General features: G+C 36.2%; 3 protein-coding genes across 8 annotated transcripts in view; 1 reads left to right on the top strand and 2 right to left on the bottom strand.

The window, feature by feature from the left end:
• LOC126874660 (mitochondrial carrier protein Rim2) overlaps positions 1-11,676 on the top strand; it is a 19,389-nt gene extending 7,713 nt beyond the window's left edge. For 2 of the 4 annotated variants that reach the window (XM_050636968.1, XM_050636969.1), the window contains exons 4-6: positions 5,780-5,898; positions 8,150-8,363; positions 8,801-11,676. In XM_050636968.1, coding sequence (XP_050492925.1) covers positions 5,780-5,898; positions 8,150-8,363; positions 8,801-9,078 — 611 coding nt within the window. In that variant the 3' untranslated portion in view covers positions 9,079-11,676. Of the gene's footprint in view, positions 1-5,779; positions 5,899-8,149; positions 8,364-8,445; positions 8,576-8,800 lie in introns of all 4 variants that reach the window. The other 2 variants (XR_007692929.1, XR_007692930.1) reach the window with 2 other exon arrangements.
• Positions 3,038-5,773, bottom strand: LOC126874671 (peroxiredoxin-5, mitochondrial-like). Of its 2 annotated transcripts, XM_050636989.1 has the most exons (3): positions 4,745-5,773; positions 4,504-4,609; positions 3,038-4,359 (listed from the first exon to the last, which is right to left on the bottom strand). In XM_050636989.1, the coding sequence occupies exons 1-3, from the start codon at positions 4,918-4,920 to the stop codon at positions 4,159-4,161; spliced, it is 483 nt and encodes a 160-aa protein (XP_050492946.1). In that variant the 5' UTR covers positions 4,921-5,773; the 3' UTR covers positions 3,038-4,158. The 2 variants fall into 2 exon arrangements, 1 of the variants encoding a protein (XP_050492946.1); XR_007692931.1 differs by having other exon boundaries at positions 4,306-4,609; positions 4,713-4,884.
• On the bottom strand, positions 11,667-26,272 carry LOC126874638 (hemocytin). Of its 2 annotated transcripts, none has more exons than XM_050636910.1 (36): positions 26,072-26,272; positions 25,855-26,004; positions 25,660-25,787; positions 25,418-25,577; positions 25,207-25,334; positions 25,037-25,132; positions 24,584-24,957; positions 23,926-24,505; positions 23,562-23,849; positions 23,020-23,450; positions 22,682-22,943; positions 22,370-22,600; positions 22,080-22,305; positions 21,800-22,005; positions 21,352-21,714; positions 20,939-21,277; positions 20,521-20,859; positions 20,118-20,452; positions 19,824-20,060; positions 19,533-19,746; positions 19,147-19,467; positions 18,929-19,051; positions 18,575-18,854; positions 18,290-18,499; positions 17,854-18,227; positions 17,341-17,781; positions 17,077-17,266; positions 16,681-17,012; positions 16,443-16,593; positions 16,016-16,380; positions 15,501-15,919; positions 15,142-15,440; positions 14,439-15,081; positions 14,009-14,348; positions 11,996-13,948; positions 11,667-11,922 (listed from the first exon to the last, which is right to left on the bottom strand). In XM_050636910.1, the coding sequence occupies exons 1-36, from the start codon at positions 26,170-26,172 to the stop codon at positions 11,732-11,734; spliced, it is 11,820 nt and encodes a 3,939-aa protein (XP_050492867.1). In that variant the 5' UTR covers positions 26,173-26,272; the 3' UTR covers positions 11,667-11,731. The 2 variants fall into 2 exon arrangements, with proteins under 2 accessions (XP_050492867.1, XP_050492868.1); XM_050636911.1 differs by having other exon boundaries at positions 25,855-25,915.

The following is a 26,272-nucleotide window of genomic DNA, read 5'->3' as shown; positions in this document are numbered from 1 at the left end:
CCTTTCTGCTTGGTCGAAAACGTGCGGCTGATCACGTAGTCGCCTAACAGCTGATTTTTCATCAGCCGCCCCGTACCAGTGACCCAGTTTTTCCCCATTCGAAGTGACTACACAACTTAAGATTTCATAATTCGAAACTGACGCTCTATTTTTTTAATTTTTTGCATTCGTTTCATTTCTTTGACGTCTTGATTTTTCAGACAAATGGAATTTAGTTGCTTAAAGAATTCTAAAAATCGTGTCCAATATAATTTTTAGAATCTTAGATCTTACTTTTCCATTGCACATTTTTCTCGAAATAACAAATATTCTGTATCTTCCTCTACTACTTCGAATCTTCTTCGCTGGATTCTCTGTTTCTGTTAGGCTTACGATCTATCAGTCTTGCTCCTTCTTCACGATTTATTTCATCTGCGTACAATTGCATCCAAATGGCTTTGAAACACTCGCTGTTGTAGTACTTATGGCTCTCATGCGTCCTTGCATCATGGTTGCATGTGACAAGAAAGGCTTAATTTGATGTTCCTGAAGTCTCATTTTCCCGTTATTTTCCCTCTAGATCATTTTCGGAACGCGATGCCTCGTGACTATGTTGCGATTTCACGACTGAAAGATTCTTGATAAAGAAAATTTATTAGTGACTGGATAACAAAATTGACCTGAATATTTTAGTCAATATAATCAAACACGGAGTTAAGTATATTTTTAATATTTCATATCTGTTTCAATATTTCATATTTATCTTATTCTTCTTAAATTTCATTTATGCTTTTTCTTGAAAAATCAAACGAAATATATCGTGTTTGTCATTTTTCTACGTAATTTTAGCCAAAATTCAACTACATCTGATAATGAAGATCACGGATACTTGGTAATGAATGCTTAGAGAAAAAGCACGGTTTATGGATTGTCGGTTTAAGTCGTAAATAGCCGACAGGTAGAGCGATCATTGAAATTACATGGCTGTTCGATGTTAAAAATAGAAGACTGCTACGAGAACTCTCGGATCTCTTCAATGAAACACCACTTTTACCTGACTGGCGACAGCATTGTTCTCGTCAAACTTTTTATCAAGCCGCTACGCCTCTTCCGATTTTTAGTTTCCGCTTTGTATGATGTTTCTCGAGATTGGTTTGACTGCGATTATTTGTCTCACGCGACCGATAATGCTTTGCATACACGTTATGCAAATTTCTATTTACATCACTGGTGCATAACAAATGCGATCGTATACTTGCAGCTAAGATGTGCAACGAAATTGAGAAAAATATTGTTCAAATAGGAGCGATTATGGAAATCATCGAACGCCTATAATTGCAAGTTCGGGTGTTTTGTCAAGTATATGATCTAATTCTAAGCTGATGAAGTTACTAGGTAGCATATTTTGAATGTTTACATGGAAAAGAATTTTTCCGTATTTATAAATTGGTCACTAAAGACTGGGATTGTTTATTGGCCGAGCAGATATTCCGTTCTATTGACCCAGTTTGTAATGACCCACGCAGGCAATCATCCCGGCCAACGCACTGTTTACCACCGGTGCATCGCTTGCGATGCGACGCGTCCGGATTACGTAAGCATTTTGCACGCGTCCTTCGAATCTTGAAATGCTATTAACCTACTGTGACACTTGGATTGGAATATGCGAGAATTAATGTATCGGAGATCTTGGTATGTTAGAATATTAGAATAATGAAGATCGAGATATTTCAATATTGGAAACATAGGGATATTTAAAATATTTGAAATAGTGGACACTGGAATATTTGGAATACTGAAATACATGTAGTGATAATGAGGTGTAGATACAGTGGCTCACGAAAGTATTCGAACATTTACTACAGAACTTTTTTATGTATATACTATGTGCATTGTACTGCGTATATGTATATGTATATGTATATGTGTTGATATGTATAAATGTTTATATATATATATGTACGATATATATAGTGGATACGTGCACAGTGATAACCTCGTTTATAACAGGCTGTGAACCTACAATATAAATAATACTATGCTGTGTACAGAACTTTTTAAAACTTCATTAGCACTGTAACGAGACACTACTATCCTAATTATAATAGCAAAATTTGAAACCAATCTGAAAATGTACAAGACCTTTATCGCAAATATACGCTCAAATGAAAAATTAGTATAAAGCATGAATAGTAGTCTTAAACGTATAAATAGTAATGAAAATGGTTTCACTATATGATAGTATTATATATGTGTCTTATTAATGTGGTAAATAATTGACTGTTAACATACTTTGGTAGTTCTTGCGAAGTATATGCTTTAAATAAATATTTTGTAACTTCTATATACATTTCTGTTTCTAATTTTTCCAATATTAATCATCCAATATTAATCTTGTCTCGTTGTAGCGCTAATGACATTTCAAAATATATACATTATATGTACATAAAATATTTTTCTGAGCCACTGTATATCTGGTTCCCACGGTTTAATGTCTTTTAAATCCTGAAGTTAATATTAATATTAATCTTTGAAGTACGAAAGCTCATCAAAACTACTATAACTGTTAGAGTGCATCTTTAAGTCCAGCATCCAAAGTAACCCAAAGTGTGTCACCTAGGAATCTCGCGCTTCAAATCGATATGCGGCGGTGTTTCTAGTGTTTCCCTCGACAGTGAGATAGGTCAAATAGTTAGTATTTCTCAGATTCTGCTGAGCTCAAGTATCTGCTTATTAGTACTCGAAAGAACGTCAAATAGCTGTAACATGGCATTACGCATAGAAGCAGCCTTAAAACTATCTCGGACGTCTTGACCGTATATGTACGGAAAATGAAGGATCAATAAACAAGAAATATCGTCGTAAATGTATTTTACGTTACTACTGTATTTATGAAACACGTGAAAGATGAGGACAAACTGTTGCTCAGTAAGAATTTGCTTCTTTTTTCAGATCAGCGTGAGCGTGCCGTTACGATAAGATAAATTTATAATTCGCAATAATTTACGGAAGTGTATGGCGAATAACACGCCACGTTAATCGCGTATAATCTCGCGTGTTCTGATTCGCAACGCTGTCGGATGAAAATTGACGAAGCGTGTTTACGATGGAATCACGTTGCACTTGTGACAACGTGCAAAAGTATACACGCGGGAAGTCATCAATTGCCGGACTCCATTGGAATGCCGAGCGCTGCGTACTGTGTGCGCTAAGCGATACTTGTTTACAGCTTATTTTGGGTTATCTGTGACCTTGATTATATACCTGTGTAACGTCGTTCTAAGATATTACGTATATTCGATGAATTTAAGACAAGAAGTTCAAGGAAATTTTGCAAAGAAAATTATTGGGAATAGGGTTACTAATAAACAGAAAATTTCTGGACTTCGAGCTTTGTAAATCTAACAATTGGAATTTTTCAATCTTTAAGTCCGATGATTTTGGAAATTGAACTTTGTCAGTTTACTCATACTCGGACACAGCAGTATCTCTGTATTTGTATGCTTCGTACAAAAAGAAGTGGTAATACTGTATTGCTCATTGTACTAAGATATTGATTATTTATTATAGGTAAAGAATACATAAATAATTTCTTCCTAACAATAGCATGTAATTGTACAATAGATTTTTTAGCAAAAAATCGTCTGATTTCCAGATCCTCGCTAATATTAGAATTTACATTCTGCGTTCCAGCAATTCTTGGAAATTTCGAACTTGCAGAATAGATTTATTTTGTATAATTAATACCAGGGGTAATTGACGCCGATATGTTTATATGTGGTACACCATGAGATTCAACATATCACAGAAAAAAGGATAAAAGTTTTCGTGAAATTGTACCATTATTAGCATTAATCATAGCAGATATTATTAAAGAATATGAAGAAGAAGATCGCATCGAATATAACCAGTTAGCTGTTGCGACCTCTTTCAAAAGTGTGTACTTAAAATGTGTCGCAAAGAGTAAGCGATGACGAGTATACTTGTCAAACACAGCTAACTGGTTATGAAACAAAGAGGTCAACCTCTTTTTTTATTAAAACTCTATTGTACAATTAAATGTTAGCGTTAGGAAGAAAATGTTTACGTATTTCTATGCTGCGATAAATGATCCACATTCTTGTATAATATGCGAGTAACTGCAAATACTACTTTTATTCTTATGCTGCTACACCTATGCTAAGTACAATATGTAGGAACACCATCTGTTTGTAAGCACATAAGTTTCACATCGGGTGCGTCTATGAATAATTCTTTTACAATGCCATTCACGGTGGCCATGGAGTATCTTCTACTCCTGGTGCCTCCCAATTCCGGGATATCCACGTCCATTCCTATGGCTTTGGTATATGATGCCGTGGGATCTGCCAGCATCCTCACCTAAATTTCAACGAATCTTCTATCTTATACTATACTTAAGTGAAAGTCCCTCTTATTACTTTCATACAGAAAATTATGTTTCAGCTTCGGAGCCAATACCCCTACAAATCTTAGAAAGTCATTATCATTCATTGACGTCAGTACCTTATCATTTGCTCCTTTGGCATTTCCCCAAGCAGACATCACGAATGGATCATTCACAGACACGCAGATTATCTCTTCAAAGCCAAAGAATTTCAGGTTTGTCGATCTGAATTAGCAAACAAGTTTCTGTATATTACAAAATTAAGTGAAATTATCGCTCGTGTTCTGAAATTCTTTTTGCAACAGTCAAAAGTCACGATAATAATTACAAGAGAGTTAACAGTTATGCCGAACAAGTTACTTTTCGATAAATCCTCTGAGATGGACCCTAGAACATCCTGGAACGAAAGCCCCAGGGACTCCAAAGATGATGGCTTTCTTATTAGCAACCAGATCCAGAATATTTCTTCGATTTTCCGGTAGAGCTTCGTACAAGATCACGCTGGGCAATCTGTCGCCTTTTCTAATTGCAGGCATTTCCGCGTAAAAACTAGGACAGTTCTGAACTTCGCCTCTGATTTCAGAGTGATTAGGAACACGTGAAATAACTATCGATTCATTTGTTCAACTCGACGTCCTCGATTCTCGTAAACGTGGATGGGGCGAACATCTAACGTATAAATTCGTTTCTGACTTCATCGCATTTCATTGTCCATTGAAAAGATCGATTGTTGTCGTAAGTACGATAATTTTAGAAGTTGGCATGTTTACAGGAATCAGTGGATCGATCGGGGAATTTCTGCCAGCGACAGACTAGATTTGGATTCACGAAAAAGAATTCAACCCGCCATTCGTTTCTTGGCTCGAATGTATTCGTTGCTTGTTAGGTGGATGGCGCAACTGCTATTGAATTACCATAGACATTAGAAGATCGAGTTATCTGTGGTCATAGTCGTTCCACAGCGTTTCTTTTAAACGAATTTATTATCTGTTAATCGGCTCTTTAAAGGTCTACGGTCTAAAATTAGACCATTATCAGGAAATACAGCGTGGCAGTTTTGCATCTTACTACTCTATTCTTCTCCAGTTCTTTTGTTTGGAATATCGTAGCACGAGACTAGATCAATTTGAAAAGAGATAAATTCCTGCAACATTGGATGTAAATATCGAATTGTTTTTTTTCAGGAGGATATTCCTGGATTTTTTTTTTTGTTTTTTTAGTATGTTTTCTTAGCTGGCACGTTGCGTTGGCGGTCTAAGCATCGCTTCTCCAAAGACCATCTTCGAGAAACAGACTTTAGGGAGCCAGTAAATTAGCTCTTGAAGAGGGCTCAGACAGTCGCAGTTCGCCCCACACGTACTGATCGGATTAAAGACACGTGCATTCATTTTTCAGGTTTCGTGGCATGCACGTTGACAAATCCTATTTGGTTCGTGAAGACCAGGCTGCAGCTGGACCATCGAACAAACAAAATCACCGCGATGGGGTGTGTGCAAAGGATATATCGCCAATCGGTACGAAAATTCTCTTCTGAGGACACTCCTCGTTCCATGAGACATGTCATATTGGAACATCTTGGAAGACTTTTTTTAATCTATTATACCATTGCAATGATCAGTAGCGTATCATCGGAAAGTTTCCCCACCACCCACAGTCAAACACATTGGTACACGGTCTGTGGTCGACACTGTTGCATCCTGAATCATCAATTCACTGATTAGATAGTCTCTGTAATACTATAGGGGTAACGAGCTCTAAACCACATGTTCCTGACATCGGACAGGGGAACTATATTAACTGTATTCTGATTTTAGGAAGCAGGGTATATTTAAGATTGTAGATCCCTCTTGGGACTGGAAGAGCAAGGATGAAAGAGTTTAATAGTATACTCTTGAGGCTGATGATTGTACTTACAAAGAACGGAGAGTATGTGGTGAATGCTATGCAACAATTTTATTTGTTTTCTTTAAATTAAAACTGGTTCTGAGGCTTAGGAAATGCGAGACCTTAAACCTGTTGTCGATCGAAAGTCAACATAACATAATGTCGCAACTGTCACGACATACAATGTACAACCCGATTCGGTAGCCAACGATATTTTTACGACCATAGATGCATAGGATCCGAGTGCCAAATATATCTGGATCTTCAAGATTTTCGGCATAATTCGTTACAGAATGATAAAATCGCGTATCGTTATCTAGAACCATAATTTAAGTAGGAGCTCTTCCAACACTTACTATAATGTAAACAAAATTTATTTAGCATGTCAAATCGTGGTGTCATTTTCGTATGGTTTGATTACGTCTCGCAGACGTCGCATTTGCATCGCAATTGCAGCAGAGCCAATTCTAAAATTGTCCCTACGAACTACGAATAGTTAAAATGCGCCGAAAATATCTTCTAGATGAGAAAACAACGTTTTTCTTTATGGCAAGTAATCTATTAGTTCATACTGCGTCATGCTGTCGGGCTTTTTGTAGCCGGCGTCTAAGTTATGTTAGTATTGTTTTTTTCGTTCGATAAAAAGAAACTGGAACTGTTGTTACGTAAAAAAGAACTAATAATATTATGTATGAAGCATACACCAAAGCGTAAAAAAACTATGTTTTGATAGAATTCAGCACTTTGGCTACTTATCATTAAAAGACTGGACGAAACAAGAAAATTCTCATAAATAATAATCGCGAGAAGAAATGAACAGTTTGTTAGTAATTATAGGGGAGGGGGGGGGGGGGATTCTAGCAATTTCTATGGTGCAATATTACCTCGCCATTTATCAAGCAATTATATACTTTCGCTTTTCTCTCGCTGTGATCGCACAACACGCGTGTACATGCAGCGATAAGGTTGATTAGGTAGACAGTTTTCTACGATAGAATCCTCCGTTCATAACCCACGTCTTTCCATTCTAGCTTCTCTACGTCTATTTGTATTATCATATCTGTTAGCGAGTTCCATTTTCGCCTATACTATATTGTTCCTGAAAATCAGAGAATTTCATATTCAAACAAAAGGATCAACATTTTCTGAAGCACTTACGATGTAGATATTAATTAAATTATTGGAATATTATACTTTTACGATTTCTTTTCTAATATAAATCCAGTCAATAATTTTAATTCACGGAAAATTCCACTATCGCGTGCTTGCAAATCAGAGACAGAAAATTAGCAATCAAAAAGTAATACAGCGTGAATGGTGGCTCCTAAGGAAGGTTAATTTTGATAGCTCGATCATAAATTGTATCAAGTTATTATTCATCCTCGAAATTTAACGTTTGCCTTATCTTTGAGTGCAAATATCTCTGGTACGCACTCTTCAGATAATTTCTTTATTGAGAACATAGTATGTTCCTTAATCCTTTGACAAGTTTAACAAACTGGTTGAATGCATAAGTACATGTATCATGTTTTTATCGAATATTTAATTTTAAGTTCATGATACTCTGATTTTCTTGAGCTTCTTACGCATATAGCGAAGCAGCGCACTCATTTTGCCAACAAATTGACCGTAACGTGTCAAGAATATACATATTTGAAAAGAAGATTCTCGTATGACATATTTACCAGTTTAAAAATAAGGAATTATTCTTTGGCTATTTAGTTACAGTTCTCATTGTTGGCAGGCTGGGTGTTTTAAATTACCCAAGACTAACAATTAACAACATCAGACAATCTCACATTCCTTCCATAGGAAACTAGGAGTATGATAAGTCTTGATGGTTGATGAAACTCGAGTTAAGACTGTATATTGTATTTTCAGGGTATCCTGGGATTCTACAAAGGCATTATAGCCTCCTACGTAGGAATAAGCGAGACTGTGATACATTTTGTGATCTACGAGGCCGTGAAGGCCTCTTTAGCGACGTACAAGCCCAGCAGCGCAGACAATCGCAAAACATTGCGCGATTTCTTAGAATTCATGGCGGCGGGCTCGTTCTCAAAAACGATCGCCTCCACCATCGCTTACCCCCATGGTAAGATCGACTGCATTGTATAATTCTGCCATCACGAGATGCAAGCTTCTGCTTTCTCCTTCAATTATGCTCTATTTTTAAGGCATTGCTCAGTGAGTTGGCTGTGGTTCAAGATCAAAGCACCCAGTTTGTGCGAACTTCCTCACTCGCAAAAGCCTCTCTAGTTCTTGCAAACATCCTGCGCACTAGTACAACACGTCTCCACCACACGTGTAACTGCGCTTAATGTATCAGAATCTCAAAAAGAGGACTAGTTGCTTGGAGAAGGAATACATTTATTTTAATTCTTTTAATAGAACAGTTTTAGTATCAATTAACTTCCATTTCTCCTGACAACGAGTTCCTAAAATCAAAGAAACGATCATTCCAATTTAAGCAAATAACTCTGACGTGGTTAAACTAAGATATAGTAATTAAAACAATTTGAACTGTTCCAGAAGTAGCAAGGACAAGACTTAGAGAGGAAGGTACCAAGTACCAGGCTTTCTGGCAAACGTTGAAGACTGTACACGCTGAGGAAGGATTACACGGTCTGTACCGTGGTCTCGGTACCCACCTAATTAGACAAATTCCAAATACGGCGATTATAATGGCAACATACGAAGCGGTGGTATACTTGCTAAGCAGGCACTTTCACGAACAGACGATGAACATGAGCAACGGCAATGAGTCCAAGTTCTACACAGAACCGAAGGGTAAACGAGAATTAGCCTAGGACTTACTCACGGCCCCTGAATAATGGGCCAACAGCTCGCATCTTGTGGCGAGTTTTGAAAAAGTTACGTCTGTTTCGAAAAAAAGAAAATGAACAACAAGAACAACAATGCCATCCAAGAGAGCGTCCAGACGTTGGGAGAAGCCATTCGGACACGCGTTCCCGAACTTGGGGACCATGATGGCCAATCAGGTCCAATTGAACATATGGAAGGTAGCAAAATAGGTATCACAGCGCTGCTGTGTGGTCTGTAAGCGTAGCAAAAAGTAGTCCTTCCTCCTTTCAGGTAGCGTACGTACGTACGCGAGGAACAGCCTAAACTGTCTGTCTGTACCTTCGTCGACACATTCATACACACACACGGAGGCGGGGATCGTGAAGCTGGATTAAACGAGTCGGTTACATAGACTCAGAGTGCGCCGAGAGTAAGATTATGTCACCTTCTCGTTACCATTAATCTGCTAACTGGCACTTTCATTGTGGAAAATTGTTTTCAACAAATAATCTGTTTTGTTTCTTACAAATGTAGATATATTTTTAAAAGATAACATTAAGAATTACTAGAAGGTGAAATAATTTGATTTATCTCTTGAAAATGTATATAATTATAATGTATCACAGTTAAATTATTAAATTGAAAATATTGATAATTTTGTCTTTTCCAGTTAACAGGTTAATGAAATGATTGAATTATGTTGACTGGCAATAACAGTAGTGCCAAAAGATCAAGTTTGGTCTCTAGTTGTTTCTAAAAACTTTCGAAACATGAGGAAAAAATTGAATTCCAATTGTAGCTTAGAAGAACTCTCTGGCCCAATTTTGTATTGATTAACTATAATTAACGTAATCTAAAAAGAAAAAAAAAATGACCTCTAAGGTTAAATACTTAAAATTCATGGTCCTCGTGTTTCAGTATGGTAGAAACAACTCATTTCCATCTGATACAGTATTGCGATCTTTCTAGAGCAACATGTACACTTGATTTAAACCAAAAGTTATTGTTAAGTATGGTGTTAGAGACAGGTTGCTCTCGTCGGATTCTTCGTATCCATTTCTACTTTGTTATTAATTATCAATACATTATTCCGGTTAATGATTAAAAAAAAGTATGACTATTGTCTTGTGCTATTCTTCCCAACGAAAAAGAAAGTTAGGGAACGATATCATCATAAATATAAATTTTCAAGACGATAAGGGTAGACGATTATTGTGTTTGCTTCTATTCATATTAGAGTAGGAAGATTTATTATTATTACTATTGTTGTCCGTCATGACATAAATCACTTTTCATTATTTTTAAATAATCTTTTCATAAAGCGCTCAAACATCGAAATTCAACTTTTTCTTTGCGTAGAAAGCCTATTTAAATAAAAACATTTTGTTATCAATTACGTTAACAATAAAAAATAAGAAATTAAAAATGTATATAAAAATTGGATAACAGTCTTTTTTTGCATGTAAAACTTGTAAAACAATGAAGAGAAAAAATTTACTATATTGAACATGTCAAATATTACCGATCGACAATTTCATAAAATCATATAATAATCTAGAAGTTGTGTATATAAAACAGTAAATCACATTCTATGTTTCATATATTAGTAGATTTGCGACTGTTTGTATTTTTTCGAGTATACTACCGCCTCCAGTCAAGATAAAAATGATATAGTAAAAATGTTTCTTCTCTTTCTGCAATGTTTAGGGGGAAAAACATTTATAGCTACTATCCTGTTTTTTGAATCGGTAATATCTATATAAACTATGCACTTAGAGATATATTATGTCGAAATATATTGTTGTTAAGAATGATGATTCGTTGAAGATGAGATAAAATGTTAAAGTCATATGTATATTATATACACACATATGTATATGTACGTAAGAGAGGATTAACAATGTTTTGTTACTGAGAGATATTTTAATGTTCGTAAGTTCGATTACGTTTGCGAACTAATACCGTTCAATATTAAAAACAGGAGTGTAACGTAGCTTCTTAATTTTTATACTTTTCTTGCCTTGATGTTACTCACGAACTAAGATTCTAATTTGTTTCTTAGTTTGTACCGTTTTGTAAGATGACGATAATTCGATGGCTCAGGTTTTTTGAAAACTAGTCTAAAACTTTTTTCATAAGTACTATTTTTGTATTTGTGTCGAATCGATGAGTTAGAGCTAGGAGAATTGTACGCTAAGATTGGCACTGAGTAAATTTGGTTTGTCTCTGTTCGGTTTATGATGATTTCAATGATCAGTAAAGACGAAGAAGCTGTGATTTTTAATTTTTATATATTATCGGCTGAGTTTGGTATTTGGGAAATTATGTTTTTACTCCGAAATATGTTATTAAATAATTTCTTTGTTACTCTAATAAATTGATATATATCCTTCATCATCCGAATTTTAAAGTACAAACAAGTAGAAAAATTCATGCTTATAAGTCTTGTTGGAGAAGACTGCATTAGGTTTTATTGTATTTAGTATGACTCCGGAATTGTAGTAATGAGAATGCCAATATACAAATTGTTAAAATGAAATATATATATGTATACACATACATATATGGATCCATCAATAAAGTCAACGAATAATATTTTTGTATTCTTGAGTGTATTTTAAAGCTTACATTTATACATCAATGTAATTATAATTATCTTTAGCTCTTTACTCCGCCTTTTCTTCCTTTGTAACCACTCCTACCAGATGTACAGGCTGAGCAGGTGCAAGAAACTGGCACAGCCACTTGTTTCTTGAATGTTCTGTAGTTTTCACAAGTCAATTCAACAACTAGAGGTTTATACTCTGTTGGTTGACAACATTTGCAATTAGCTACTTGATTCCAATTCTCTGCAATTAAAAAAATAATATAATTATACAGTAGTTCTGGTATAAATTATATACTGTATTTGTTAAGACTTGCCTGTGTCGAAATAGGTGGTGGATTCACATTTACCACGACATTCTGTGACTCCATCAATGGGCTCTAAATTCTTGCAAATGCCATGTCCTCGATGCTTAATGTTAAACATACCAATAGTATTCTGTAGCTCTAAGACTTCAGCAGCACAAGAATCAACTTTTTGACTATACAATGTCAAATTACACATTTTGCAACAATCCTGTGTGTAAATTGAGGTCACTGGACAATAAGTTATATCAGGACAGACTACAGAACTGCTGCTGATGACTAGTTGTTCTCCTTGATTCATACAAGTAAATGAAGTACAATTATCAGTAGAAAACCAGGTAGCACCTGGCTCATATAACATATCCCCAACCACGCAATAAGCCTGCCTACATTTTCCACAACATTCAGCCTCGTTCATTTCATATACCCAGCCAAGAGTACAATTTTTATTGCAAACTTCTATGTCTTTGTACTTTGTGACAACATCGTTCAACACACAGAATTCTGTAGTACATTTATCATCCAATAATTTCCACTTCTCTCCCGGTTTATATATGGTACCATTATAACGGCAGCCAGTTTTAATAAACTGTGGACAACACTGGCCTGCGATGTACTGCTTTTCTATCTCAAATTCAGCTTCTTCCCGAGCATCCATTTCTGGGCACTTCTGTGTGAAAGATTCTATGTAGATACTTTCATTGTTGGACTGACAAGCGTACTTGGTACAGAAATCGGGAGAGAGCCATTCTTCGCCCACGTTTATCGTTTTATTGTTGACTATACAAGCTACTGGAATGCATCGTCCACAGCAAGTGGTGCTCCTATTATCCGTGGGCTGGTACTCAAAGCCAGGATCACAGGTTGTGATACATTCTTGGACCCTCACTTGTTTTTGTATCCCATTTTCATCCTTGATACACTTTATTAAAGTGCAACTGTCTTCAGGATTTGGTTGCCAAACATCACCAATATTGTATATCTCATCTCCATCCTTGCAAGCTGTTCTCTCGAAATTAGGACAGCATTTATCCTCTACAAGAACTTCTTCTACGACAAAGTCAGATATATCTGGATGGTCCACTGCTTTGAGACACTCTGTAGTAAAGCACTTCGGTGTGGGACCCGTTTCAGAAAATTCACAGATGCAGGAAGTGCATTTTCCATCCATCCACTTTTCACCAAGCTTCTTCGCCACTATGTGTTCCGACATTTCTATCTTACTCTCTGATTTAACATTATACAAACATAAATCTTTTGGTGGAACACACTTGTAAGTGGCGCAGCAAACGTCCCACTTTACATCAGATTTCAGCTCATGATATTCTGGACAAGATGGTGCTGCAGGACAAGTCTTAGAATCGCAGATAGTCATAGATCTCGGACAGCAACCAGAAGTGTTTGTCACCTGCACGAATCCAGGTTCCAGCTCTTCGACTTCTAGTGCGACTTCGTTGAGGATAGGACATTCTGATGGTGGCACACATTCGCAGATGTATTTCTTGCATCCATCTGAATCTACAGATACCTTTACAGTTTGCCCATAGCCACACTCTGGAATTTGAGGTTCTTCAATGCAGAAGGGTGCCACAGTGGTTACTGTTTTTGGAATACAAACATATTTAGTACAACAAGATTCCTCTGTCCCATTAACGACTACAGGTGCCATGTTCTCTTCACAGATAGTGTCTATTGCTGGGCATTCGGTTTTCTCGCAATTAATGCTCTTTCTATTGCAAGTGCACCTTGTGCAAACATCTGGGAACCATATGTCACCTTCAACGTGTCCTTCTTCATCACATAATAAACATTTTTCCTTTGGGATACAAGTATCATTATGAAAGACGAAGTTTGGAGGACAAAAACAACCTTCTTCATAATTCTTCGAACACGCGGTACTATTGATTTCGTTGATTGTATCGCAAGTCTCCTTACAAGTAAAACCACAAGGTTGATATACCAAGTCTAAAAACAAGATAGTATTTAAGTGATGAAATTTAATATAGATAAAAAAAAGAAACTTACGTGGAGGACAAAAGTGAGGACACATTTCACTACTTCTCCAGATTAGGCACACTCCCATCTGCTGACATTTCCTTGAATATGCTTCAAAACTATCACAATAGCTTCCTCCAGAACACATACTATCTTGACAGGCCATCAAATATGGCATTGGATCAACAAGATTATGACACATGTCAAAATCCATTGTATCTAATAATTTCCTGCATGTAGCCTGATCTGTTGGTGATAGAACGCACTTGCTTTGATTAATGGAAATACACGTATTTGTGTCTATGTTGACACCACTTGGAGATTCTGTGACCAACCAGCTTGTACCAAAATCTTGCATATTGTCCGCGACCTATTTACCAATAAATTGAGATCATCAGTTTTTTTACTTTTCTATCTTTTCTTTGTTTCCCTGCTTATTGTATTAAGAAAATGATCATACTTGGCCATCTTGTTGCTTCAAATCATCTTCTGCCTCTGCATTGCAATTACCACAGAGACCTTCTATAGCACCTCCAAAGATGTGAGAAGGAACAGTCAAGCTAAATGCAAAGTTCGGCTGGTAGCTGATGATCTCTAGTTGAATAGAAGGAATCAGTAACAGCAGCTTCTCCGAAGGTGTTTGTTCTAGAGTCAACCAAGGTGTATTGAAGGGGAATCCGTACACTTTCGAACCATTCAATTCCACTTCGAATTCCTGGGTAGGCACACCCTCCTTAATTTTAATTACATGATCCTGGTAAAGAACTATAATCGCCTCGGTACATATTCCAGTATCGCAAATTCTATTTGACACGAGAACCTGATAAGTGTGTTCTTCATTTCCCTTTGTGTTTTCAATAATATCTCTGGAGAGAATATATGTACAATTTCCATCGAATTTCACGTTTTTTCTATCGAAGGTGATGAATTTGGAGTTCCCTAACCATTCACAAATGCAATCCTTGCAATGTGTAGGAGGTACACATTTATCTCCATTGCGTACTGTACCCTCTGGGCAAAAGCAACCAGAGAAACATACTCCCTGCATTACTGGACAAGGGTCTATCTGCTGCAAGTTCTCGCAACTGATCTCACATTTGTTTCTGCAATGAAATTACTCATAGCAATATGTCGGACCATTTCATTCATTAATTTTAAAGTACCTAAAGCAATCTTTGTGAACAAAAGGCGGGGTGCAAGAGGTTGGACAATTGTGAGTGCTTCTCCAGATAGATAGATCCATAGTTAGATCACTAGCTTGACATTCAGTGATAAAACTAGTTAACAAACGGCAACGACAGTCGTTGTATGTGAAATTACTGCGCAGGCAGCTACACGTGCTCTCCATACAACTAGATACAAATTTTTCCAAATCCACAGTCTTTGAACATTCTGCCAAGGAGGTATCCTTCACTATATTACAGATTTTCCAGCTCTCTGCTTGCAAGTCGTGTGGACAGACCTGGAAAATTAAACAAATTTAGAATAAGTATATTACTGATGTTAATTAACACTGTCGAACCTGTGGATCACATTCTGGTACTCCCTCCATGGCCCAACTGTTTCCAAATTCTACAGTGCTTCGAGCTTGACTTCCATCAGGCAATTCTTTATCATTCATAGAGTATCCATCGAAGTATCCGCACAAACCATCCACTCGCCGAGCCCATTTTGTGGAAATTCCTATTTTCACATTCGAATTTCGATCCCATATCACCCAAAACCCGTAGTTGTTGGATAATAAATATGTAATATCCCCTATGCTTGCTATCTTGAAGGAAGGAAAGTTATTACTGATTCTAGCTATCTGCTTTTGTGTAAAACTGTAATCGTTAATGTCCACATGCATATCGGCGGGGTACAGAACAACTACATCTGCATCCAGAATCACAACTAAGATCTTGATACACTGGCCAGTGTGTGAGTCACATTGTTTTTCCACTATAAAAAGTATAATTAAGATATCTTCCTAATAAATAATTTCATTTATTAATTCTAATGAAATTATATTATAATTTTGACACATAAAAGACTTACATGTAATGTACCATTTATTGGCAAACATATCTCTTGCTAGAATGTGATTGCAGATATCATATTTGTATTCCAGCTTGTCAAAAGTGCTGAACGTTCTTCCCGTCACATTGCAAACAGCTTCTATTGGTGGTGGAGGCTTACAAGTATATTTAGGACACTTCTCAAGCTTATACATGCTCATCTTTTCATAAACAACTGTGTAACCTGGTGGACAAGACACCTTTGGGCAGGTCTGAGGTACAGCCTGATTAAAAATTGGTAGTATTATAGGCACACAAGTAAACTGTGCACATTCTGTTTCACTTTTAATGTTTTCATTATCTGTGTGTTTCGAATCATGATTCATAGACTTCCTGAAAGATTTCCTAAAAGAAGAGTTTGCATTAATCATTACTAAACCAACGTATTTAAAATTTTATAACAATACCTTAGTCCTTTCGTTCTCAATGAATTCATGCTTGAAGATTTTACTCCCTTTCCCATATGGGATCTGAGATAGTGTTGCCATTTTGTAGGCGTTTTTAAAACTATCTTGTATCCCAGTGGGCAGACAGGCTCTTGACACACGATTGGAGTAACTTCAACATTATAAAATGTTATATAGATCAAATTTTCCTCAATAAAAGTTTCATAAATGTAGCTGTTTTAAATCAATTTTTCAATACCTGAAGTTGGAGTAACTGTCGTACTTTCTATTTTCACTGTAGTAATTTCTTCATGTTTTATTGTAGTCTGTGAACAATTCTTTTCATCATCTGGACAATCCTGAATCCCATTACACCATGAATTCTCATCGATACAAACGTCACTAGTTGGGCAGTGACGTGTCCCACTTGGACAAGGTTTGCAAATGCAATTGCAGAGTCCGTTAACCACTGGTCTCATTTCTGGCTCTTGACAAGGTTTACACTTCATTGGCTGACAGAAAGAGGTACCACCCAAGGTGCATGTGCATTCTTGACAATTTTCACCCATATAAATTACGCCCACATTGTATCTAAAAAACGTTAACCTTGAAATTCGAGAAAAGAGACTGTGTATGAAAAAGGCGCGTTGCATACGTTATATGTCCAACTACACAAGGACATTCTTGCTGGGCAACACAAGTATCTCCATTCCACCAGAGTGATTCTGTGCATCTACAATTAACTTGATCTTCAAATGGTACTCCTTTGCACACATTGCATTTTTCTAACGTTTGTACCGTTGTTGGTGTTAATTCTAACTCTTCAGTGGTTGTTTTAATTGTAGCTATACAAATTAAATGTAATAAAGAACACAGAAGCAGAATTATTAATGTCCCAATTTATACAAGAGCTACTTACTATAGGGCAAGAAGCAGCCAAGGACTTCAAGTTTGAGACCTATCTGTTTGTGCCATTTAATTGGTTGCACCTTCAGATATCTTGCATTCAATGGTTTATCAAAGTAATTCTTCTTAACAGTGTCGGAGTCAAAATTACCTAAGAATTCTCTTTCCAAGCCATTCTCATCCATGACTGGGTTCCACTGATGATCATCACTGCTGTAAAACACTTTATAAACCGTTGTCCAGGTGTCATCGCTACCCTTAGTAGCGATGCCTGTTAAATTACGAGGCTCCAAGAAGTCAATCTTTACAAATTGGTATGGATTGTCTAGTTTCGGATGCCAGATGCTCGGGGAAGATAACTTTAAATTCGGTAATAAATCAGTAGAAGAAGAGGATACTGAGACTTGTTCAGGAAAGATTAAACCATTGTCTAGCCCCATTGCATCATCACATACTGGGAAAGAAATATAGAAAATAATATGATCTTATAATTTTATACATCTTGTTTTTATTTAAATCCAATTACCTGGTATTATGATCTTCTCTGTGATCATTGTAGTTGTTATTGGAACACTTCCTGTCACAGGTATAATGGTGCTTACCATTTCCTGGCAACCAAGCAATTCTACTTTCATGGCTATACCATTGTGCCAGGATAATGGATTGATACGAACTATTTTGGCTTCAATAGGCTTGTAAAACTTTTGTTCAACAGACTTAAATTGATCCACAGGTCCTCTGAATACTTGTGGTTCCTTTCTATCATCCATAACATAAGAAAACGAGTGACCATTTTCCGAAAATAGTACTTTGTAGCTAGTTACAAATTTATTTTCCATTGTACTGCCTTGAATGATGATTCCATAGATAGGTTCCGGGTTCTGGAACTTTATATCCAACCTAAAAATAATCAAATAATAAGATTAATCATTTCAATGGATAAGATGTAATTATGCACTTACCATTGATCAGTAGTGGTATATTCAGGCTCCCAAAATTTAGTATTCCCATTCAGTAGTGCATTTTCTGGTTGGAACTCGGAACTTTTAATACTACTAGCATTAAAAGAAACCTGATCGTTCAAATACTGAACCAAAGGAATAAAATTGTTGCTAACACAGTAAACTGGTGGACTAACAGTACTTGACATTATGATCGTGAAAGCCTCAGTTCTTTAATACATAAAGATTATTAGTATTCCTATTATCAAAGAATTATAGCTTTTTAAAATTAATAAGTCTACTCACAAAAGTGTGGTTGGAAGAGTAGTTGCTTCTGTGGGTGGTTGGGTAATTGGTTTTTCAGTGGTTACCTTATTCGTTACACTAACGCATAATGATTTATCACAGGTGTAATAATTATTTATACACTGACAGATTTCACATTCTGATTCCTTTAGAATCGCACCAGAAATGACTGGATGCCCATTGTGGGATTTGCAGATACAGTCACTCTCGTCTACACATGTCAATGCATCTCTCCAGAACTCATTTGATGAACACTGTGGTTTATTCAATGGTATGCACCCTAATTTTTTAAATAATTCAATATTAATCTCAAAAAATTCTTTTTTTATTTAAAGTGTAATAAAAGTACTATACCTGGCACACAATCAGAAATACCATCACATTTCCCTTCCTTTATTAAGGTGTATTTATAGTAATCACAAACCTTGTTACAGTTAATAGCGCATTCGCTCCATGTCTCGCCCTCTTTACATGCTTCTGCAAAAGAATCTGTTTTTTACATATTTCTGCTCTTTTTATGGTACCAAAAATATTAATAAAATATTTAAAAACTATTAGAAAATATATTATACTGGCTGTTATGTTTTTCTGTAAGGTAGTCGATGTGGTGCTCGTATATTTGGTCATGTTATCAGTTGTCCATTCAGTCGTATTTGGCATTGTCTGTTTCATCGAACACTCTGGTTTTACTGATATAACATTAGCTGGCCAGTCACAGACTTGTATCTGAGGATTGTAAAACATGTTTTCTCCGCAGGATTTCTCCACAAATTCATTGCCATTGAGTCCAGGGGTGCATTGATAAAATAGATGACAATTTGTGGGATGAGATTCGTATGGATGTTCCATATTGCACTCTTTGTATGTAGGTTTTTTGGTTGTACTTGGTATTTCTGTAATATGAATTGACTTTATCATTAGACTAAAATAATAATCTTGATGTTTCCCTGATACAGACCTGGTCCTCCAGCGGTAGTTGCTGAACACTGGCATAAAACACTGATTTCAAAGTCGATACAAGGAAGACCAGGTTGAGATTGGCAATAAAGACCATGTTCCAAACTGCACTCGACGTCCAAACCAGTTTCTTTTGGTGTTAAGTAATCATTTACTGATCTACACTTTATATCAACCATTTGGTTCTTGTTACATATAGCAGATCTTTTGTTCGCCTTTCAAAAATTATATAGTAATATAAGAGAGATGAAATAAAATAAATAAATGATTAAACAATATAATAAAGTATTACCAATTCTAAAGTTGAAGGTAAGGGTTCAATATCTTTAAATTTCTTCCCTTTAATTGCTGGATCCTGATTTATCCAAGCAGTCCAGCCATCCACACATTTCTGTGGTTCTTCTAGCGGTATAGTACTCGGCGCAGTGATAGTTGTACAAGGTTCTCCTTTGCATAACACTTTTCCACGACTACAGTAACACATCTGACAATTTTCATTCTTTACACTGTCACCCTCATAATAAATTACCTACAATATGAATTATCATTAGTGACAAAAGTTATTTTAATCATTTCCTCAACATACCCCATTAATTTCAGTACAAGGCGTTTTACAAGTTTCTTTGGGAACGCATTCCGTGTAACTATCATTGCTATACACTTGATTCTGAGGACAAGATTTGACCAAACATCCTTCAACGCAAGTGTCTTGAGAACATAAATGAGCTTTATCCTTTAGAGTGATAAGATTATCGCAGGTTTCACGAGGACACGTTGTAATGCAAGGAGAATACGAGCTACATTTTTCATCACATTGTATGGGACAGAGTTCTTGACTGCGCCATTTTATGGGAACTCCTTTTGCATTACATTCCTGAGCGTATGCTGCCAAGGCAGTGCATAGACATTCGCAGTCTCCTCCTAAAATATGAAAAATACAGATATAGATAAAAACTTCTCTTATTTTTATAACTTAATATAACACTCACCTGTATCACAACTACAAGTATCATAAATGCAGTTGCGCACATAACTTTCGACCTCAACTTCGGAATGACAAGGATGAAAAACTGGTGATTTTAATATTCCACACTTTTGTACAGCCCATAAGTTCCTTTCTGGATGTTGCACACAAGGATCCAAGACATCTTTCGGCTCGGGACAGAACTCGTTCTTCTTCCAGGAATCTCCAAATAGATTAGCAGACACTTCTGAGATTCCACCTGAAGGAGTTTTGAAATCATCCTTGCTATTATCATTGTAATCACCACAGAGTCCTTTTGTGCGCCCCTTCCAACTAGGCTCTAATCTTACATACACTCTGGTGCCTGTAAATATCATCAAAGTTTTAAGAAAAATTCTAAAACAAGTATAACCAATGGAAAAATAGTGATCATATAGTGATACCTTTATCCCATTGTACAGTTAACCCCATATCTGGTACATCAATAAATACAAATAGTCCAGCTTCTCTCATGGAGATCCTTTTAAAATTATCCGCTGGAAGTTCCTTTCCTCTAGTTAAAACAATTCTTTCTGAGTTTTGACCACTTCCAATGGTAAGAGTGATCGATTTAGAGCAGGATGTCCCGGTTGTTCCACAGGGGACATTCTGAATAGACACGTCGAAACAGTCTTCCTGGCTCAAAGAACCTTTCACAAACACGTAATCGCATATTCCTTCGAAATCGTAAAGCCTCCCATCAAATGTCTTATAATGAGAGTCTCCCCAAGCAGAACAAACTCCTAATAGAACAGAAGTTTCGATAATTAGATAAAATTGAATGTTTCATAGGGTAAAAAGACGTTTATAATGTTACCTGCACATGTCCTATCAGTGCATTTCCATGTTCCATTGATACACTTGCATGTATTGCAGTCGTTTTGTATAATAGATCCTTCTTCGTAGCTCTGACTTCCATGATGACATGAACAAGATTCCTCTTTGATGCATCTACCATCTGGCTCATCCAAAACATAACCAGGTTTGCAAATGCAGCCAGATTTACAGATTGACGGCTTCTGGACTGGTTTGTGCATATTATGACAGGTCCTAGGCTCTGCTGGTACACAGTCTGTAACTTCTTGATTATTGCTTGCCACACATGAGGCCAATAGGTCCTTGGTTGCTGGGTATTCTGCAATTTCATCTGGTGTGGCTTCCTGACAGCTCCAAATTCCACCTGTTTAAAGTAATTCATAAAACTATTTATAAAATTCAATTTAATATTAAAATCAAATATTTTTTAGATTTATAAAAGTCAATACCTGCACAGGTACAAAGTTCGAGTGCTTTATTTCCAGGTCTGACTTCTTTGTGCCCTGGACTAAACTCCAAGCCACCGTAAATGCATGGACACTGTCCAATTGGAATGCATTCCCCATGGATATCCAATGTTTCTCCCTCTGGGCAGTTACATCCCTCTACACATTCTTGTTTGCAGTCCTGATAAGAAGATATATCTCCACAAGATCTGGAAATATTGGAGATAACATTACAGATATCTTACATTTATTGGTATTTGATTAATTTTGAATTATGGCATGCCTGGTGCAACTATCTCCACAAATTTGATAAACTTGATTCCCTGGACAATGAATTTTACATTCCTCTATGTTCTGGTGCCATAAAAGCTTTATTCCAGCAGCTGCACAATCTTTGGCATATGCAGCCAACATAGGACAGAGACAGGATTCAAGTTCAACTTTACAAGAACACATATCAAACAAACAGTCTCTGTAAAATGTATCCGGGTCTACGTGCCAGTGGCAACCTAAAAAACAGGATTATAAATAACCGAACTGGAAAATTTGTTAGACTAAATCTCGATACTCTACCAGCAAAGATATCACTGAATAAATAAGAACAATATTGCTTTGCAGTGGCTCGTTTTTGTGGATCAAGATCACAGGGATGATCCAATTCTTTGTCTGCGACATTGGGACAAAATTCATCACATTTCCATTTATTGGCAAAGGCAATTGCTGTGTTTTCAATGTCACCCTCTGGTGTAATGAAGTCGTCCTTCTGGTTCTCAGAAAATGTGCCACAAAGTCCCCTTGTATTGCCTAATAATCAATGTAGAAAATGGAAAATTTGATATAACGTTCTATTTAAATAAATTTAAAGAATAATGAAAATTAATTAACCATGGAATTCAGGAGGAGCATTAATATATACACGAGAAATTCCGTCCCACCATATCTCCAAACCATTTGGCAATTGAACGATTAAAAATATACTGCTTGCAATGCGTATTCTAATTCCATGAATAAGTCTAGGAAATACTGTTAGATCATCTCCATTAATCAATACTTCCCTATGTTGCTTTAGCTTCATGCTAATGTCTTTGTAATTGATTGTGATAGTCTTCGTACAGGAAGGAGCTTCAGAAGGAATGTGTCCCATATTCTACAAATAAAATTACAATCATTTGATAATGAAATATATTAGAAAATATTAGAAATTAATAGTTTTATAAACAGACCTCCGATATTGCACCAGAACAGGGAACATTTTCACCTTCGATACTGTAATCATCACCCTTCATCAGATAATACTTGCATTTTCCCATAAAGTCATAATGTCTTCCATCAAAAGTAATATAATGGGGATCTCCCATGACAGCACACCTAGCACTGCATTTTGCTTGAGTACATATCCATTTTCCAGAAAAGCATGTACAGGTATTGCAATCCTTTTGTACACTCTCCCCAGGCTGAAACAATTTTCCACGCAGCTTGCAAGGGCATTCATCAGATTGAATGCACCTTCCTTCGTAAGCTACTGTTCCTTCCGGACAAAAACAACCCTCTTCGCAATCCATTGTATTTGGTTTCTTTTCCTCTACTGTCCAGCAAGATGATTCTATTTTTGGACCACATGGCAGGTATATTCGTCCACTGCTACATATCATGGCTATAATATCATGAAATTATAGAAAATACTTTTTTCGTCAACAGCTTATACATTAAATTAAGATACATTAAATTAAATTAAATTAAAATACATTAATTAATTCTAACTTACGACAAATGTCATCACTCCTCCAACCAGATAGAGACACAATCTTTTTATGAGCACATTGCCTAACGTATACATTCATCGTATCACAGGCACATCTTTTTCTGTCACTGTCTAAGCAAGAACAGTAATCCCATACACAGGCTGTCTGCAGCTCAGGAATGTTAAGTGTGCTAGCACAAGCTTTAAATCGGCGATCAGAAAATAGTTTTGTACAAAATTCAATGGCTTCTTTGGTAATTAATGAATCAGATTCACAGGAGTGCTTAGTATTTGGATATTCGTCGCACATTTCTGAAAGAATTAAATGAACTCTAGATATTAATAACTAAAAAAATTTATCTTTGACTGTAGAGTAAGAAAATGATACCTCCAATATTTTCTGTCCGCCAAGAAGTAGCAAATGATGCAACACTTTTAGTATGTTCTCCATTCTTACTTATTAAATCGTCACTTTTATCGCCATTCATGTTACCGCATAGTCCGGTCGTTTTATTCCACATATTTTCTAGAGCTTCAACTTGTAACATCAGAGCACCATCCCATTTCAACTGAATTCCCAAAGAGTCCAAAGTTATCACAATGAAATGTGCAGACATTTCAGCTCTCAATGCAGAGAGTTGTGCTGGAATTGGAAGCTGGTGCTTTCGAGTTCTAAATTCTGGAACGCCGTCTTCATTTCGCAACAAAATGTATTCTTTGTCCTGGATGAAAATTCTGATAATCCTGAAACAGTCCTGATTTTTGCAAGTTGGACTGTTGTCCACAGTTACAGTGAACAATCTGTTCTGTGCTTCCTGTACTAAGATATGAGAACATCCACTATCGAAGCTGAAAACATTGTCATCAAAGGTTTTGTAGTGCACTCCACCCCATGTGAAGCAGGTTTTTGGAACTGGTTTCTTCTCTTCAATAAACAACAGGTTATTCTCCGGTGGATTAAACATCATCTAACATTAATCAAAGTATAATTCAGTAATACAAATGTTTCATATTCAATTTTTAAACCGCTGGTCTTAAATTATTACCGTATTCGTGACCATATTGGATTCATGATTGCTATAATGTTGTGTGAGCCCATAATTTCCTTGTAACAATGGTAACTGGTTTGTATGGGATTTGAAAGTATCCTGGTAGGTCCAAGTATGATTAGTCTCCTTAACATAAGAATTATACGTTGTCCCCAAAGAAATTATATTCATATTATCGCCGTAGTTACATTGGGGAATTGGTTGAGGTGAAAAGACACCTGTTTCATAGTTGCAAATATATGCAGAAGCTGAAGGGAACTCAAATTCTATCCCATCAGGACATCTTATGATACATGAATAAGTATCATCAACACTTGTGCAGGAAAAGCCTCCATTAAAACCCATTTTCTCCCCATTGCAATTATCAGTAGCTATATCAGAATTATAATCAATCAATTACTTAGATTAAATAATGTTACTTTATTAAAATAAACAAATTATTATACTTACAATATTGACACTGGGGTCCTTTGAATGCTTGAGGACATTGGCAAAAATTGGATGGGAGACAATTGCCACCATTCTGACAAGGTGGATCACACACAGCTATAATAAACAATCTTTATATATGTGATAATAAATTTAATATTTAAATTACAAATTGAGGATTAAAAACATACGTTCACAGTCAGGTATGGAGACCCAGTCTTCCCTGGTGGGCTTCCAATTTCCATTCTTGCACATAAGATTAGTGACTGAGGTGCCATCCGGGAACGTAAAATTCTTCATACAGGATATGGTACATGATCTAATAAAACAAATATTGGAACAATTAAATATTTAATATGGATATTTTAAGTACAATATAGTTCAACATTCTTAAGATCATACTGTGAGTTGCACTTCTTATGTGCATTAAGTATTGGAGCAGGGAAATTTAGACACGGTTTGTTCTCAAATTGACACTGTGGTCCAGTGAAGTCCTCGGGACAATTGCATTGATGGGGTGCGACACATATTCCGTTGTTCAAACACTCTGGTATACAAATTGCTGAAAATATAAAAATACATTTATCTTGCGCATATTATACTTTTTACACCAAAGAAATTGATCATCTTCGAATAAAACTCACGTTCACAGTGAGGAATAGAGTCCCAATCTGTGCCATAAATATGCCATTCCTCATTCATACATGTTATAGCTAATCTTGTTACTCCGTTTGGAAATTCGTAATCACGTTTACAAGTTGCAATACATCCACTATAAAAAAAATTGGTAAATATATGTAATACTTCAAGATATCATCCATTAAACAATAAAAAATCACCTGTCTATAGAGCAAATTATTTCACCATGTATGGGTGGATCTGGTTTCTTACTGCAACCTCCTGGAAATATAGGCAATTTCCTTTTACTCTTTGTGCTCTTCACACTCTCATAGACATGTTTTAGAGAGTCATTTAGTGAGATAGTAGCGCTGAAGAATTTAAATATCAATTAGATTTAGTCTTAAAAACCCCGAGAAAAAGTAAAGAATCACTTACTCTGTTATAGCAGAAAATTCCGATAGATTATCACCGATAATTAGTTGATTACAGATCGTAGTAATTATAGCAATGTTAAGAAATGTTTTCCATAGCACCATGTTGAAGTATCTACTTTTATAACATGCTTGTTAAAAAGAAATGCTTACGTGAAACGCTATTCGCAAGTCTTCTCTTACCAAATATACGAATTAATACATT

Source organism: Bombus huntii, chromosome 16, assembly GCF_024542735.1.
Source record: "Bombus huntii isolate Logan2020A chromosome 16, iyBomHunt1.1, whole genome shotgun sequence".
In the NCBI taxonomy this organism is placed as follows: domain Eukaryota; kingdom Metazoa; phylum Arthropoda; class Insecta; order Hymenoptera; family Apidae; genus Bombus; species Bombus huntii.
This window is presented reverse-complemented; position numbering and strand designations above follow the sequence as displayed.